This window comes from Calliphora vicina, chromosome 3 (genome assembly GCF_958450345.1).
Source record: "Calliphora vicina chromosome 3, idCalVici1.1, whole genome shotgun sequence".
In the NCBI taxonomy this organism is placed as follows: domain Eukaryota; kingdom Metazoa; phylum Arthropoda; class Insecta; order Diptera; family Calliphoridae; genus Calliphora; species Calliphora vicina.
The window spans coordinates 1,081,306-1,099,039 of record NC_088782.1 but is presented as its reverse complement, the minus strand read 5'-3'; the positions used below and the strand labels follow the sequence as shown (position 1 = coordinate 1,099,039).

The 17,734-nt window shown below is 31.0% G+C and overlaps 2 protein-coding genes across 2 annotated transcripts in view; one reads left to right on the top strand and one right to left on the bottom strand.

Annotated features, from left to right (window-relative positions):
- barc (RRM1_TatSF1_like and RRM2_TatSF1_like domain-containing protein barc) overlaps positions 1-17,734 on the top strand; it is a 45,920-nt gene that overhangs the window by 127 nt on the left and 28,059 nt on the right. The gene's annotated exons all lie outside the window — the stretch shown is intronic.
- LOC135953849 (X-linked retinitis pigmentosa GTPase regulator) lies at positions 51-15,819 on the bottom strand. Its single transcript, XM_065503863.1, has 7 exons — positions 15,681-15,819; positions 4,248-4,448; positions 3,930-4,145; positions 2,035-2,906; positions 1,623-1,977; positions 289-1,557; positions 51-222 (listed from the first exon to the last, which is right to left on the bottom strand). Exons 1-7 carry the CDS (start codon positions 15,817-15,819, stop codon positions 131-133), a joined length of 3,144 nt encoding a protein of 1,047 aa, XP_065359935.1. The 3' UTR covers positions 51-130.

The window sequence follows — 17,734 nt, the reverse complement described above, 5'->3', positions numbered from 1 at the left end:
GTAAGTTTAAACTTATTCATTTTATTTCTATAGTTTTTTTTTTTTATAAATAAACAAATGCAACATTACTTTGGTAAATGTTTGATATTTTGTCGTGGTTTTATAAAGTTTTAAGAAAATATAAAGAAATTTATAAAATTGTGCACACTTTTGAGCCATTAGCTTGACCATTAACTGGCTGTAAAGCTAATTCATCTTCAACGCTATAACGTGGTGGCTGGTCTGAAAAGAATTAAAAAAATGTTAAAAGTAAATTCTGTAATTTTCTTATTGGAAATGGATTCTTACCTTCAACGATTTTGACGGATTTTTCATTACGACATGACATAGCCTTTGACCTTTCCTTCATATCGTCCAAGAATTTGGATAATTTGCTCTTCTCTTCCACCACATCATCGACTATATGTGTTGTCCTGGTGTTCGCCGCTACGCTGGCTGCTTGTAATTCATCTCGCAGGGCTTGTTTGCCCCTTTCCACCATAGCGTCTAATTCGGGGTCAAATGGATCTGTGCTCTCAAATGGATTCGAACTCTCAAAGGGATTGCCAACTGATGAGTTGTGATTAGAATTTGCCGATGCCGTGGTACGCTCATCATCTTCTTGTATGCCTGTGGTTGTATTGTTGGATTGTGTTGTGGTATTTGATTTGCCACCACCGCTTTCCTTAGAAGTGTCCTCTGATTGCACACCCTCCTCCAGATCATGATCTTCTATGGGCTTTTGTATATCAACTTTGTTTTTCTTGCCTGGCAACATGGAACTAAGACTATTTTTAGCATCTTGTACCTCAGTGGAAATTTTTGAGGTCACTGCGCCCACCGCATGTTTTGTATCACCTGCCATTTTGCGTAAGGTACTGCCCATGGCATCTCTAGCCTCTCCGGTAGCCTTAGCCACGTTATTACCAATTTGACCCACTGTTTGGCGGGCATCATTGCTGGCACTGGCCATTGAGTTGCCAATATTTTCCATTGACTGTTTAGCGCCTTTTGCAGCTTTTTTTGTACTTTCACTTACACTTTGTACAGCTCCTCGGGCTCCTGTTGCTGCTCTCGTAGCAGCATCCTCTATAGATTCCTTAGCCCCTGTGAGTGTCGAATCTACACTATCTCCTGTCTCCTTGGCGGCTTGTTCAATAGAACCCTTTGTTTCCGTGAATTTAGCTTCGACTTTGTCGGCAAAACTTTTGGATTTAGCTTCAACTAAATGTTGTACATCCTGCTTGTTGGACTTGGCGTTTTCGACTTTTTTGTCAATTTCATCTTCCAGTTCTTCTATTAAGTCTTCAGCTTGTTTTCTTATCTGCGATGTGTTGTCGCTGACGTCATCTTGCATGTCTTCTTCTTCCTCTTCTTCGTCATCTGGTTCGTCTAGAGAACCTTCGGAACCATCAGATTTGAATTTTTTTACATTAGCAGTGACATCTATGCCATTGTTAATGAAACGTATTTCATTGACGGTGACTGTATGATCTAAAGGATCTGTGGTTTCACTAATTTCCAATCTTAACTCCTCATCATCTTCGGTGGGTGGTGTAGGCATAGAGACGGTCAAACCTGGTAAATCGGCTAAATATGTTTGTTTTTAGAGAAAAATATTTTCAAAAGTTATTAAAACTTACCATTATTTTCCTTTGCCACATGTTCGGGTATATTTTCCAAACTTTCTACTAAAGCCGGAGATGTGTGCTCTATGAAATCGTTATTCATGGCAGCTTCATAAGAAAAATTTCGCATTGGTGTTTTTTTCAAAGTTGATTGTGGTGAACTATGGGGACTGCTTTCGGGATAGGGAGTTCTGGGTCGTAACGACTTAACACTTGATGTTGCCGTTTCAATTTCTTTTTTTAGAGAACTTGTACTGCTCGCTTGTGATTTCAGCGATAGAGTGGGAGATTTTGTATGCACAACTGTGTTGCCGGTATCAATTGAAGAGCTTTCATTGTTTGTTAATGATTCTACTGATTCTGCAGATTTCTTTGGGGTTTCGGTATGAGTTGACACTAAAGTTTCTCTATCTATAACATCTTTGACGGGAAGTTCTTCAATCTCATTGTTGTTATCTTGCACTAGTTGTTCTGTTTCCTGGGGCTCTACCTTTAAACTTTCATTATTCTCATGAACTGGTGTGTTATTTTTAGGTTTTTCCTGTTCTTTTTCTTTTATATTAGCATTTTCTACATTCATTTGTGTTTCATCCAGTTCCAAGCTTTTGCCATTTTTTCCATTTCGTATCCTATTCAATATGCCGCCCGTAGTATTTGCCATTATCATACTTTGCGTCATATATCTATGCTCACCACCTGGCCCGATGGTGGCTGCCAGTGTAGATGACCTTGGTATACCGTGCACCAAAATATGCCGATCTCCCAAAGCCATATCCAATAACCGAAGATTTTTAAATTTGGATATTTCTCTGAATGTCTTCAAATGATGACCACTCTCAGAGAATGTAGTATAAAATTTATTTGCCTTTGTGAGTACGGAATAAAAAGAGGTACCCTTGAGCAGTTTCCATATGGGACCATTTTCCTCACTGTCGTAATCATAAAATCTCTGGAAAATTAGGCTTTTATTACGCACCGACTCGTAGCTGCGATATATGCTGCCCGTGTTGGTGACTATAAATATTTCGCTGGCTTTTGAGATGTGCATGAATATTATTTGTTCATTGGATGAAAGATTCTTTTGGAGTTCCGTAAAGTCGGGAAATACAAATTCATTTAAACGGCCTGTTAAATAAAGTTTTCCATTTTCGGTCAAGACCAATGTGCTCTCTGGACCACAGGTATATTGTTGTATGCGAGAATCCAAAGTAATTTCATGGGGTTTCATAATGGCATCTTCCACAGATTTTCCCAATTGATGTGACTGATTAGAACCCCAACCAATAAGGCGACCAAAAGCTAACATTTAAAATAAGAGAATAGAGTAGACATACATAGATTAGTCAATATTTAAAGTTATACATATAATTTATAAACTTTTTTTGTTTTGTTTTTAGTTTAAATATACCGTAAAGTTTCCCATACTCCTTTCTAATTTGTTAAATTTCTCCTCAAGAAAATAATCACCTTTATTTATAAACAACACTCTAGACTTGTAGGCAGTTTCAAACACGCGATTTTACACGAGTATTTCATATTAAATATTTTCTATTCTTTTAAATGCAAATAGGTATCTTGTTTATCTATTCCTTTTTTACACTTTACTCCTTCTCTTTAGTTGTTGTTATGATTGGCTGTACATTGAATCAAACAGAATTATTAGTTTCAATCAATGTTCAATTTTAACTCTTTTATTCGAATTATATGCATAGATTCCAGTTAATATCCAGATAATAATACTATATTCTACAAAAGTTGTGCGATCTATGATTTTTGTAAAAACAGTTCACCAATTCCTTGTGAAATTAACATAGGGCCAATTTCGTGAAAAATATTTTTACATATTTTTATCTTAAAGTAACTTTATTAAATAAGACTCGGCACAGCCGAATACAGAGCTCTGAATTGCCTCGCCTTTGTCTAAAAAGATAGTGAATTTTTTTCTAAAATCTTTCTAAAATTTCTAAAAATCTTTATCTTAAATTTTACTTTGGTGAAGGGTACATAAGATTCGGCACATACTTATTGTTAAATTTAAATAGTTCTACATAGAGGAAGACATAGAGAGGAAACCTGTCTCTTTTCTTTTAATAGCTCGGTAGGACATCCTGGTTCGATGTACATTTTTCTAAACTGTCAAATTTAATATAAACTGCATTTGCATGTCATAAATAATCAATATTGCTAAAAACCTGTTGTTGATTTTATGCAATATTCATGTTTATAAAATTCTAACAAAACATTAGGCAAAAAAAAAAAATAAATAAAAATAGCAAACATTAACACAGTTAGTTAGTTAGTAAGTTAGACAGACAGACTTACATGTCAATAAAACAAAATGTTCATTTCCTGCTAAAACATTTATAAAGTTTTCGGCTTCCTCGTTGTTCGACAAACAGTCATCGAACTCTTCCAAACGAAAGGGTTTTCGTATAATTTCACATAATTCCTCGTTGACTGTTGCTTCTGTAAAATTCGTTGATACAGTGCTGCCACTGGCAAATATATTACGACCCGTAAAAAATAGTTCATTCGATACTAGAAAAAATAAATGATAAATTAAACAAATACACACACACATATGCATTCTGTCTGTATAAATGACTAAACAATTAAATTTATTACAATATTTCAACTTACATGTTAAAATAATAGACCAATCGTTACCAAAAGATATATCGGCTATTTTCAGGCCCAAAGTTTTCAATGATTTGACGCATGTGGGTTTTATAATTATGTCTCCATTACTGCTATTATTGTTATTGGCATTCGATGAATGTTGTCCCCCAATACCCAGCTGGCCATGGTGATTTTCACCCCAAACAAATAAACGTCCTGATTCTATTTGTATGAAAAAATTAAATACATTAATAATAATAAAAGTTACATTTACAACCACTTTTGTGAATTTACATTCATGTGTGTATCTTTTTTATTGTAACAAATTCATAATGTTAATTTTGTTGGCTGAGTGGGGTTTTTTCGATGACTGTATTGTTGGCTTTGAGAATGTGTTTTTTGTTAATGTTCCATCATTATTACTTATTTGGGTTATTAAATTAACTTTGTTTTTTATTCATTATGTGTGAGTTTAATTTTGTCCTTGTTTGATTAGCTCATTGATTAATGAAATCATTAATCTAAATTTAGTTGTCTATGTCTACGATTTTCAACTAGAAACTATAAAAAAAACTAAATAACTGTTGGCAATTCAAAAAGTGGGCCAGGTTTGTAGCCAACAGTTACTTTTGCAATTGAATTTGCATATTTTAAATTATACTGTGTCATACAAAAGTAATAATGTTTTTCGAATATCCAGAAAATTAAAAATATTTTCCAAAATACACTATAACATCTCTTTAAGGAAACGAATACTGGTTGAATTGTATAATCCTGAAAAATGTTATTAAATTATGAATAAATTTCCTTTATAAATAGAAAACAAAAAAAAAAATAAATTAAATGTATAACGTATGCGGAATGAAATTGCAATAAAAAATTCACACTGGCCAAAAGTAAAAGTAAAGTAGAGCTATTAGTGTTTTAGGACTTATTTTGAATTACGTAATGTTTTGCCTTTTGACTTTTTTGGAATTTGATTTGACCATCAATCCTAATTAATATATTATGAAATGTGTACACAAAACTAATCATTTCATAAAAACAAACATCACAGATTATTTTTTTAAAAAGAAAGTTCTTCTTAACTGTTCCATCATCCAACTGTCACGCCCAAAAAATGTCTTAAAGAGTTTTTGGTACTTTTTAAATAGAAGAGTTTTTGTAGATTATTTAAAATAAAATTCGAGAAAAATTTGACCATGAAACTCAAATAGGAGCTCAGAGAACATTATATGAAAAAACGTACACATTTTTCAAAGGTGGCAAGGTTTGTGGAACTTCTGAGGAGTAAATAAAGGCCTTTTATATAAGTATTTGATATTGTTGAAATCATTATTACTTGAGGATTGATAATATTGTAAAATTAAATAATTTTATAAAATTTTGGGACTTTATTTCCTTAAAAACTAAAAAAAATTATAATATGGTGATTTTCCACGAATAAAAATATAAAATTTGAATTAATGTAATGTAATTTTAACAGTTAAAGATATCATAACAAAATTTGGAAACAATATAGACTCAAATGTCCTTAAATCAATGGATTTATAATTTTTGACATTCTTTATTTTCAAATACCTAAATTCTTAAAACGAGAAAAATTAGTTTTTTTAGAAAAGTGACCACTGCGACGTTATTTAACGTGTAAAAACACTTAAAAAACTCTGCCTTTTAGAATTTTTTACTCAAACTGATTTTTTTTTGTTTTAAATTTACCAAGTTTGCATAGGTCTAGGGGGTGATATGTCCGCTAAAGTGAGCCAAATTTTTCTTTACACGCTTTTGCATTAAGTTATCTTTCCGGATCATATAAAAATTCTATATAGTCTCGAAGAAAATTTTTTTCTATAAAAGAAAAAGTATATGGGCTTTTTTTGGAAATAACGTAAAAAATACGGCCCTTTTTACAAGTTCCAAATTTGGATGCGTATAACTTTTTATAGGGAGGAGATAACTGTTAGCAAGTTTCTTTTATTTTATTTAAAATTTTATCGCGAATATAGCTGATATTTTAGAAATAAATTTCGAAATTCCGCCATATCTAAAAAAACATAAAAACATCGAGCAAAATTAAAAAAAAAAAATCAATAAACCTGAATATCTCTTCAATTAATAGAGATAACCTACAATTGTAAGCGACTATTTATATTTAAAATTTCAGATTATTCGGATCATAAAAGGATTTTTGGCGATTTTTTTAAAAAAATTTGAAACCCGAGGTGACCTAATTTGAGGGGCTACGCACTGGCCCCCATTAGCGCTAGGAAGCTGAACAAACGTAAATCGACTCGAAAACACCTCAGCTCAAAACATGTGAAATTTCGTAACAATATCTGCAATAGTTCCTAAGATACCGAATTATTTCCAAAAAAAAAAAAGTTTCTAAAGTTTCTTAACTGCCACAAAAGTACATGAATATAATACATTTTTTGCTTACATTAGATCAATACAATGGGCTATTTTATAAAGGTTTTATAAATAATTTGTTTCAACGTTGGAAACAAATATAGCGTTTTATGTTTTGTTGCAATTTCATTCCGCATACGTTATTATTTATTTACAGCCCAATCATGAATAAAAAATCGGCGGGAGTTTATTCCCTTTTCCCATTTTTCCTATTCAAATTCAATGTTAAAAATGGGTAAAGGGAAAAAAAACTCCCGCGGATTTTTTATTCATGATTGGGCTGTTAATCTCTGAAAAATCGTAAAAATCGCCTTATATTTGGGAGAGAACACTTGAACCATTTTATTTTCCGATTAATCTAAACTTAATTTTGGACGGGCAGAGGCCAGCACAGTCACCTCTAGAAAATGTATGGAAAATAGTAAATGAAAGGTCAATCGAGAATTGCCACATCGAGATCCAGAACAAATTATATCAAGCTATAAATGAGACCATGTATTCATTCCAACAACAATAATAAAGAATCTTATTATGTAGTTATATGCTTAAAAGATGTGCTGTATCTGTTTTGTTTTGTCTTATGATTTTGTATCATTTCTTATTTTTTTTTAATAATATATTGAGTGTATGACTTAAAAATGTGGGTTTTTGAAACATTTTTACAATATAAATTTATTCAAAGTATTGGCCATTCTTAGCTATGATATGTTACCATTTTTCTGGCGACATATCAATTCCGAACTGCTAATCTTTTGAGGTCAAGAATAAATCAAGCCGAATTAAGCGTATCCCAGAAAGAGCATTCTGCATCGATCGAAACAAATATTAGTCGGACTGGGAACGGTTTGGACTACAGTGGTGGCCAGGTAATTAAAACAAAAATTGTTTGCTAAATTCCATGTAATTGTCAATTATTTTTTCAAATATTTCCACAAATATGTATGCATGAGGACTGTTTTAACACACAAGTGTGTTTTATTCGACTGTCAATTCATACATATTCACCACGAACTCATAATATTTTTCTAAAACTTGACCAAAAAATTTCTTTTTTAAATAAACACATTTTCTCACATTTATATCTTATATTTTTATTATTATAAAATATTCGGATCAAATTTCGTATTTTTAGTTCCATTAGTTTCGGTCATATCATGTTATTAACAGCGGATGTTCGCTTTCCACATATCTTTGTCCATATATGTTTTACCGATTTTTCCAAACATTTTTGAGAAACTAGAAACATTAATTAATAATAAATTGCATACCCTTAGAGGTCCTTTTATTTTGGCTCTAACGCACTTAAAATTCAGTTGATGAAAATAATTCAAGTATTTGTCATAAATTGGTGGCCACCACTGATTTCAAACGCAAACGTTTTGAAATTGCTGCTTGAGTAGCTCCCTATGGTTAAGTTTGACAACAATCTTAATGGAGTAATGCTTCCAATTCTTGGTATTCAAACTTCTTTCGCACGTTGAAACCGATGGAAAAAATTCACCATAAGCTTTGGTGAGCACTCGGTGTGCTTCAGCGGCACTTTTTTTTCAAATTAAAAAAGTTCGTTGGTACAAAATTCGATATTTTTTAAGCAAAACAAAAAACAATTTGATGTTTACACTATAATGTGAGAATAAATGACAGATAAGTACCCTTCAAAATGACATAGAAGTTATTTTAAAAACAAAAACCGTGTTCAAAAGATACGCCATCTACTGTATGTCCCGCATTTTTAAGTCGACATAATACTGAAAATGTATTTTTATTATACCCTACACCATCATAGTGGGGAGGGTATAATGCGTTTGTGCAGATGTTTGTAACGCCCAAAAATATTGGTCTAACACCCACCTTAAAGTATACCGATCGACTTAGAATCACTTTCTGAGTCGATTTCCGTCCGTCTGGCTGGTTGGCCGGCTGTGCGCAGAGTACAGGTCGCAATTTTGAAGATATTTCGATAAAATTTGGCACATATAATTTTCGGCCCAAGGACGAAGCCTATTGAAACTGGCTGAAATCGGTCCATTATTTCACCTAGCCCCCATACAAATGTCCTTCCGAAATTGGACTTTATCGGTCATAAATGTTTAATTTATATATGTATCTCCACAAATTGCGCTCCAAATAAGTTTTATATATACAAAATTCATGTCACCAAATTTTGTTACGATCGGTCCATAATTAGTCATAGCTCCCATATAGACCCGCTTTCGAAAATCACTTTAACGTGCATAAATCGCTTAAAAATGTTGGTATACTCACAAAATTCAACATAGTAAACTTTCATATAGACATAAATCACACGACCTAATTTCATGGTGATCGGTCCATAATAGGTCATAGCCCCCATATAACGCCCACTTCCGAAAATAACTTAAAAATATAAATTATTGAAATTTTAAAAGAAAAATGTTTTTGCTCTTTTACTTAGTTTAGGGTATTATATGGTCGGGCTTGACCGACCATACTTTCTTACTTGTTTTTAAGTGCATTTGTTGTTTCTAAAATCTTTACTTGATTAGGGATTGGAAAAAAAGTTATAACGCAAATTTTGGCCAATATCTTTTGACCAATACTGTATGTATTTTAGCATGAATGTTAACTGGAAAATTTGAAAATTCGGTCCATAAGTAGACAATACATATGCGAAATCGTCTTTCAGCACATTTTTCAAATTAAAGAAGTAAACAAAACCTCCCTCATATGACGCTTTCTGTTGGTACAAAATTCGACATTTTTGAAGCAAAAGAAAACGTTGTTGTTTACACTATAATGTTCAATAAGCAAGTGATGATAAATGACAGATATATTTATTGCCTTCAAAATGACATATAAGTTATTTTAAAAGAAATCGTGTTCAACAGATAAGCCATCTATTGTAAATCAAACATTTTTAAGTCATACACCCAATATCATAGAGAATTATACAAAGAGACGAGACACTCAGATTTGTCAAACAAAAATACAACAAATAATATTTCTGATACAACAACAAAATACATTGTCTAGCATGTATTTTGTTGTTGCAAGAGATAGGTTTTTGACAACAGACTTAGGTTTTTGACAATTCCGTCTCGTCTATATGTTACCCTATGCCCAATATAATATAGCAAATAATTCCTAATCTAGAAAATTTTTAACAAATTATGTCAATATTATTGCAATAATCGCACTTTGATCACCAAGATTTATCGTGTTTATAAACATTCATCGTGTTTATAAACATTTCCTTCCATCAGTAGAAGCTTTTACTTATCAACAATGTTGATAGCATGTGGTTGTTAGCATTGTTTGAAAGTATGGCAACACTGAATGTTTAAGCTGCGAACCAAGGTTGCCAACTCTTCAGCTCAGAAAATGGCTAGATTTTTAATTAAAAATGGCTAGAAATGGCTAAAACCCAAAAATAACTGAATACAAGTTCATAAATATTACATTTCTTACCCCCATTAACACGAAGTCTGGTCATGTGTTAACTAATAGTTATACTGACAGTTTTCAAAATTAACCCTCATTTTCTCAATCTCCGGTTATCGTTTTTCGTAACGATATACTTCCAATTAATAGAATCGTTGTATGAGAACTGTCAGTATATCACGATAAAAAATAAACAGAGATTGAGAAAATTGGGATAAAGATTGTAATATCAATATTTTTTTTCCTTTTTTATAAATTAAACAATTTTCTGGGCACTTACAATCAAAATCGGATCCATTGAAGAAATGCAAAATTGATTTATGAATATGCCTGATGTGTTTGCTTTGGAAGCAATTCCGAAGCCTGTTTTCATAAAACCAATAATATTCTCATCAAATCATCAACAGACGAATTTGTTTAAAAAGACTGTTTCTTTGTCATTTGATAAAAAATACTGTTTTATTTTAAAAAAAATCAAGAAAATTATAAAATAAAAAAGGCTAGGACAAAATAAAATGGCTAGATCTTCCGGCTAGATGAAATCTAGCCATTTTTTTATGGCTAAATGAAAATAAAATCGCTAGATCTAGCCGGAAAATGGCTAAATTGGCAACCTTGCTGCGAACATTAACTTCGAAATCTCTAGAATTCGAATATAGTAGTTGTCCGTTAAGATTATTGAAGAAGGTTCACGAAAGATGACGTGTGTATAAATAGTGGCAGAGGTTGCAGTCGTCAATGAGTTTATTATTAGCGCTGTTTGAGTTAACATCCACTGTCTTGTACATTATAAAGTGTGTCTGTATTTCTGCGAATTTATAAACGTGTATAAAAACACTGTGTGATTATTTACTACTGTTGTTGTGGTACATTTGAGTAAATAAAGAGTTGTTACAATTTTAAACTACTAAACTGCTTTTATTTGCAATCAAAAGTATCCGATTTATTTAAAGGAAATAAACCACCGTTTTTAAAAGGTAAACACATAACAATGTGTATACAATTTATAAGATTCGACTCAGAATTTAATAAATTGTATAAAACTAAATTTCGTGTATTCTTTTGTTGGTAATAATGTCATCATGTTTAGTTTTTTTCTTGTACGTATGTAATTAGTGCTGTCCCAAATTGCATTTAAACTTTCACTTATGAACTTTTGTTTGTGTGCAAGTGCACAATACATATGTACAGTGAGCCGCAAAAGTGAGTATACACCAAAAATTATTGGATATTTTTTAAGATAATGAAAATTCTAAAATTTATCCATGATTAAAATTTTAAAGTTTCGGTTTGTTAGAGATTGGCTTGAATAATATCTTTGGTTGTGAAAAATATAGATTTAAGTCGGACTATAATGATTTTCATGATCTTAAAAAATCAAAAAATTCGCTGCTGTTTACTCACTTTTGATCAACAACTCACTTTTGTTCAACAACAAAAGAAAGAACATAAACGAGGATAACAGCAACAGTGTTAAGCAATAATTGTAATAATAATAATGTCAGCAACGTGATACTCGTATGATTAATCAAAAGTGAAAGTTCTTTCAATTTTACTCGACAAAATAATTACCAACAACATGCAACTAAACACACTCGATTTGAACTCTATTGGCTTCTTTTCAAACTAAAAAAAAACACTAAAGGAATTTCCTCTGTAGAATTAAAAAAAATGTATAAGAAGGTTTACGTGTTGGTAAGTGTTTTAAAATTCAGGAGCAATACAGCGAATTAAAAAGAGACGCCATCTTTAATACGTTTAATACACAAAACAATAAGAACACATCAACACATATGTATGTACATTAGGGTGGTCCCATACAAATACAAAAAAAATGTTCCCAACTTAAATAAAAATTTCCGTCCTGTGTTAGGTATTTGGTGAGCAGCATAAGGGATAAAAAGCAAATTTTTTTAAGGTTTTTACAATTTTGCTCATAATATGATACCTACATATGTACAGTGACGGACAATACAATAGAATCACTACATATGAATTCGATTAAAGCGGTAAAACTACAAAATTTGATTTCAAAATTTTAAATTTGTTCATTATATATTAATGCTCCTAACGTAAGCAATAAATAGAAAAAAACAAAATAAAGAAATAACACATTCATATGTTAAAAACGATGTCAAGTCTAAAATACTAAATAAAATATGCGACATTCAAATAGAATCAATCAGTCTTAAAATGATTAAAAATAAAAAATCATCATAAGAATTCGTTGTTTTCGTAATATTTTGTTGCATATCAATTATTTCTAATAACAGCATCATTTCTTTTGGGGATTGAATTTAACAAACTTTCGCATGTAGATCGGGAAATTGCATACCATATTTCCTGAATTTTCTGCCAAAGTTCTTCCTAGTTTTTCAATTTTTCAGGTCCGAGTTTGTCTTTTACTATTTTCCATAGGATTTAAGTCTGGTTATTGAGACGGCCATTCCATAACATGAATTTTGTTATATAAAAACCATTTTTTGGCAAGACCTGACGTGTGCTTTGGGTCATTATCTTGCTGGAAGAGCCATTTTAAGGGCATATTCCATTCTGCATGTGGCTTTATAACATTCTCCAAAATATTTACATACAAGTTCTTATCCATATTTTCTTTAATCCAATAAATTGGACCGACGCAATACCAAGTAAAGCATCCCCATATAATAATATTTCCCCAACCATGTTTAAACGTTTTTGGTTTTTGCCATTTTTTGGACGTATAACCCATGTCTTATCATCACTACCAATTAAATTAATGGTCGTTTCGTCCGTCCACAACACATTTTTCCACTTCTTTATATTTTCTGGCCCACACCAATCCTTATGATTGCTCCTAGTTTTAAATGAAATATTGATAGTGATTCTATTGTAATGTCCGTCACTGTATGTATAAATAAATGTCTAAAAAATCGCAAAACAATAAATTTTCTATTATATAATAAAATTTTTTTTTAATTTATCGCATGATACAATAATTGTAGAAGGTAGAATCACTAGGGAGAATTTTCAATATTTAGCCCTATAACGTCAAACTTTGATTTTGATTTTTTTCATATTTTTTTATATTTTCTTTTGTTTGACGTTACAAGAATTATATAATTGTATCATGATTTATCGCATAATATAAACAAAAACATTAAAATGTGAGAAATAAATATATTTTTTTTGGGTGAAATGTTGCAAGTAAGTTGCCTAAAAGTTCGAATAATTTTGAACTGATCCAAAAATTTCTGATACTCTGGATTGAAAGCCCAATTCAAAGACCTTTTACATGCATTAAATATTTCATATGTTTCCTTTGCGAGAATTATGAAAAAAATCATAAAAACCTTAAAATATCGATTTATTCTTTGATCTAGCTCACTGAACCCAGAACAAACATTTTCAAAAATTGTCTCCTTAAACAAACTAATCCTTACTTTTCCTCCATGCAAACGGGGATATCCTTATGTACATACATCTGAATGAAAAAAATTGCGCTGTGCTCAAAAGCACACACATACATATACAACAATATATATTGAAAGTACACAGAGAAAACAGATTCGTAGTAACAACCGAATTTGTTGCCAATCGGATGATTCGGTTACCAAACTTTTTTTATCCCTTCCAAAATTTTGTAGCCACAACTGTAAAACTCGGTCACTAAGTTAGAATCATTCGATTGGCAACAAATTCGGTTGCTATCACGAATCGGTACAAGGAAGTTTTTAGTAAAAGAGCGGTCATTAAAAATTTAACCGAGGGAAACATTGATGGTATTTTAAAAATTATATTGAATTTCTCATACCAGTAAAGATTTCATTACAATATGTATAAAACGAATCGTCCTATGCCGGAAGTTTTGCTTTACTTCTGTAATTTGCGCTGAAACACACCGATTACTCACCAAAGCTTATGGTGAATGTGTTCCACTGGTGGTTTGTGTTTGTAAAAAAGTGTTGATTTTGACACGGAAGACATTCGCTTCGTTCGAAGCGAGCATTTGCCGAATGACTTTTTGGAGTTGAATGATGGAATGAAAAACCAATTGAAATTCGAAATTTTTATGAAAATTCTATTTATTGATTTTGAGTCTTCGTTGAAAATAACGGGTAATTTTATTGCGGAATTTTTTTTTGTTTATTCAATAAGCTAAACCGTTTTTGAGTTACGCGAATATATGTAGTGCAACCTCCCCCATTTAAGAAATAACGATATGTATATCTAGAAAACAAGAGCTAACCTAAAAAACGGTTAGCACCACCGAATTAGGTTAACCCGCCAGGTGTCCCGCTTGACAGTTTTTATACTCTTCCCACTATGGTGGTGTGCAGATGTTTGTAATGTCCAAAAATATTAGTCTATCACCCACCTTAAAGTATACCGATCGACTCAGAACCACTTTCTTAGCCGATTATTTTACCTATTCTCCATACAAATGTCCTCCCGAAATTGGATTTTATCGGTCATAAAAGTTTTGCTACAAATAAGTTTTGTATATACGAAATTCATGTCACCAAATTTTATTATGATCCCATATAAGACCCTCTTTTAATTTAATTGAAAAACTTGATTTTTTATTTTTTTTTTTCTCAAAACTATTAACACATTTCTTAAACTTAACCCAGATATGCCGACTGTACTACATGTAGTACATGTAGTTCTTGTTTACAGGATACGTCACGTTTATCAAAATACCATTTTTTGTTGTTCACATACTTAGTACTCACCACTACCTCATGGGAGATTGTGTGATCGCATTATTTTTTGCTACTATTTTTGAGTTATTGAATTTTTATTTTGTGATATTTTCAAAATGTCCATATTTAGTCATTATGGACATATCTCGTTTGTACTGAAAGTAAAATTTTGTACATTATCAAGTGAATAATAACTATATTTTTTTGGAATTTATATTTATGAAGAATAGCTTGATTGTTTTTTTAGTTTTTTTGTTGTGACCCCAAAGTCCTATACATAGGACGACTTAAAATAACACTTTTTCAATAAATTTAAAAAAAAACATTAATTGCACTGTTTTTTATTTCTCATTTGCTTCCAAAATAATATAAAAGTACTTTTAAAATGATCAAGCTCAAGCCGTCGGCATATCTGGGTTAATTAATTTTTTAATGAAATCGGCCATTGAGGAGGAAACACAGTAAACGCCCCTGTTTGTTGCACTTTTATATTGCTCAATTAGCCGGTAATTTTTTATTTCAAGTAATGCAGGTCAAACTCTTATTATTTTCTAATTTTTAATTTCAACAAATATTGAAATTCTTTAAAAGCCAACTTCAAAATTTAACAGCAATTGCTATTTTCGTAGTAAACGCCTCTGTTTAAAACTTATTTAAATTATTTGTTCTTGTTATATATTCCTCAATTATATTTCAAATAATACAGGTCAAACTCCCCAAGGAATTAAACAAAAATTAAATGAAAACTATTGAATGTAGGTTAAGAAAAAGTACACACACACAGTCACCACATAAAAACACCAAACAACCAAAAACCCACCCAACCACTACAATTTACTCTTCAAATACATAGATATTTCCAGGTAAATAGTATACATATACATATGTATAACTAGTCAATGTAATAATTGATCATGTAAATAAAACATCAAGAATTTACCACAAATCACAGCACTTTGATAGGGACCGGCTATAAGACGTTTAATTGGATCGTTTTTTATGTAGAAGTAACTTTGGGTATTTTCGGCCAAATGTGATTTGCCCAAAGTAAAAATGGCTCCTGTATTGGGTATATCCATGATGACGATGATGTTATTGATGTGTTATTTTTTATTATTGTTATTTTTATTTTTATTTTTATTACGATTGTGTTATATTTTATTTTATTTTATTTTGTTTTATTTCCGTTTGGTGATAAAATATTTAACCTTTTGACATTTTACGCAATAAGTTAAGTTAATTTAATTGCTCTCTGAATTATTAAAGCTACAACGAAATGATTGAAATGTTAACTCTCGGGGTAAAAACACAATTTATTTTTTTTTTTATATTTATTCAATTTGTTATTGATTTCTGCTTTCGTTTAAACAACACAACACAACGCAATATTTTAATTTAATTTCTGTTACTTTATTTGAAATAGAATTATTTAATTTCTTAAATTTTCCATACTTTTTGAATTAATATATGTATCCAGTTAGTGGTAGAGTTTTGTATGTTTTGGTTTTGTATAAAAAATATATGTATATGTATAGAAATTAATCCTGTTTAAACGCGTTTAACGCGTTCTCCATGTGCGGTCAATGCAACGTTTATACTCCAACTGGACACTCAATTTGTTTGCATGGTTAGTTTATGTCCTGCCGCTGTTTAGTTTAGTTGTAGTGGTTAGTTGTTTCGTTGCTCAGTCTAGTCCTTTTTAGTACATTGTTTAACTGGCTAAACGTATGCTAAGTCTCTAGTGCTTTTAGTTCTAGTGTTAGTGTTAGTATTTGCTTGACCGTTATACTGTTCTGTACTAAAACGGTTCATTTAACCTCTCTCTATTTTGCCAATGGCCTGTACTAATTTATTTATTTATTTGTTTGTTTATTTTTCTTGTTGTTATTTAAATTAAAAGCAAAGGCAGAGCAAAATAACAGAGTGAGTTGAAAAATTTTAGTTTTTTCTTTTACATTTTTTTTTATTAGATACAAATGTTTTTTTGTGATTGCTTTTTGATTTTGTATTGTTCATTCTGAAATCTTGGGACCAAAAATAAATTAACGGTGAAAGTGCCTGCCACCAAGTTACGTTCATATTGAATTTAAAATAAAAAAAAAAATACTCCTTGTTGTTGTTATTGAATTATAAAATAGAAAAAACAAAGTTTTCTTAAATTAAACTTGTTAACTAATAGTCCTTTAAACTTGTCAAAGTTGTCTGTTACATTCAGGTAAAAAATAATTCATGGAAATATGTAGCTAATTTTAAAGGTATGAGTAGACAATATTACATGTATGTATTTAATATTCAGTTTGTAAGACATTTTTTAATATAAAGATATTCATTAAATTTTTTTTATTTAATGTTAAACAAGTTTTTTTTCCAATTTTTTTGAAATGATTTTTTTATATTTCAAAATTCGTTTTCATGACAAAAAATTTGTTTGATGAAAAAAAATTCGGGTTAAAAAATATTTTTCCCGATTTTCACCCATTGTAGGTCCAACATACTTTAGCCCTATATACATCGTTGCAATGGATTTTGAAATTTGTATCATTAGATATCCATATTGTCTATGTTAATGACTTAGTAATCCAGATATATCTCAGTCATTTGTGGGCCGATTTTGTCGATTTTAAATAGCAACCGAGACGAAATTCGAGAATTCCCGATATATTGATGTATGAATCATGTAAGTTATTTGGGGGCTACGGAAAGTTGATTTCAACATACAGACGGACAGACAGACATATAACGATCCAGAATATATATACTTTGTGGTGTCGCAAATGAAAAATGTAGAAATTACGAACGGAATGACAAACTTCTATATACTCTTGCCACTCATACTGGTCAGGCCCAGCCTGAACAGTATGAGCAAAACCATTTTTCTTTTAAAATTTCAATAATTTTTTTTATATTTTGATTTTCGGAAGTGGGCCTATGTATTTCGAACATTTGGAGTTGATTGATGCTGTCCATGTAGATATCAATGGTCAAACTTCTTGA

What these genes read in the sequence shown, in the direction of transcription:
- LOC135953849 (XM_065503863.1), bottom strand. Translation starts at nt 15,819, where the DNA reads ATGGATATACCCAATACAGGAGCCATTTTTACTTTGGGCAAATCACAT. An exon ending in ACATTTTGTTTTATTGACAT is followed by an intron (nt 2,907 to 3,929) that starts GTAAGTCTGTCT and finishes TTTAAATGTTAG; the next exon opens with CTTTTGGTCGCCTTATTGGT. An exon ending in TGTGGCAAAGGAAAATAATG is followed by an intron (nt 1,558 to 1,622) that starts GTAAGTTTTAAT and finishes CCGATTTACCAG; the next exon opens with GTTTGACCGTCTCTATGCCT.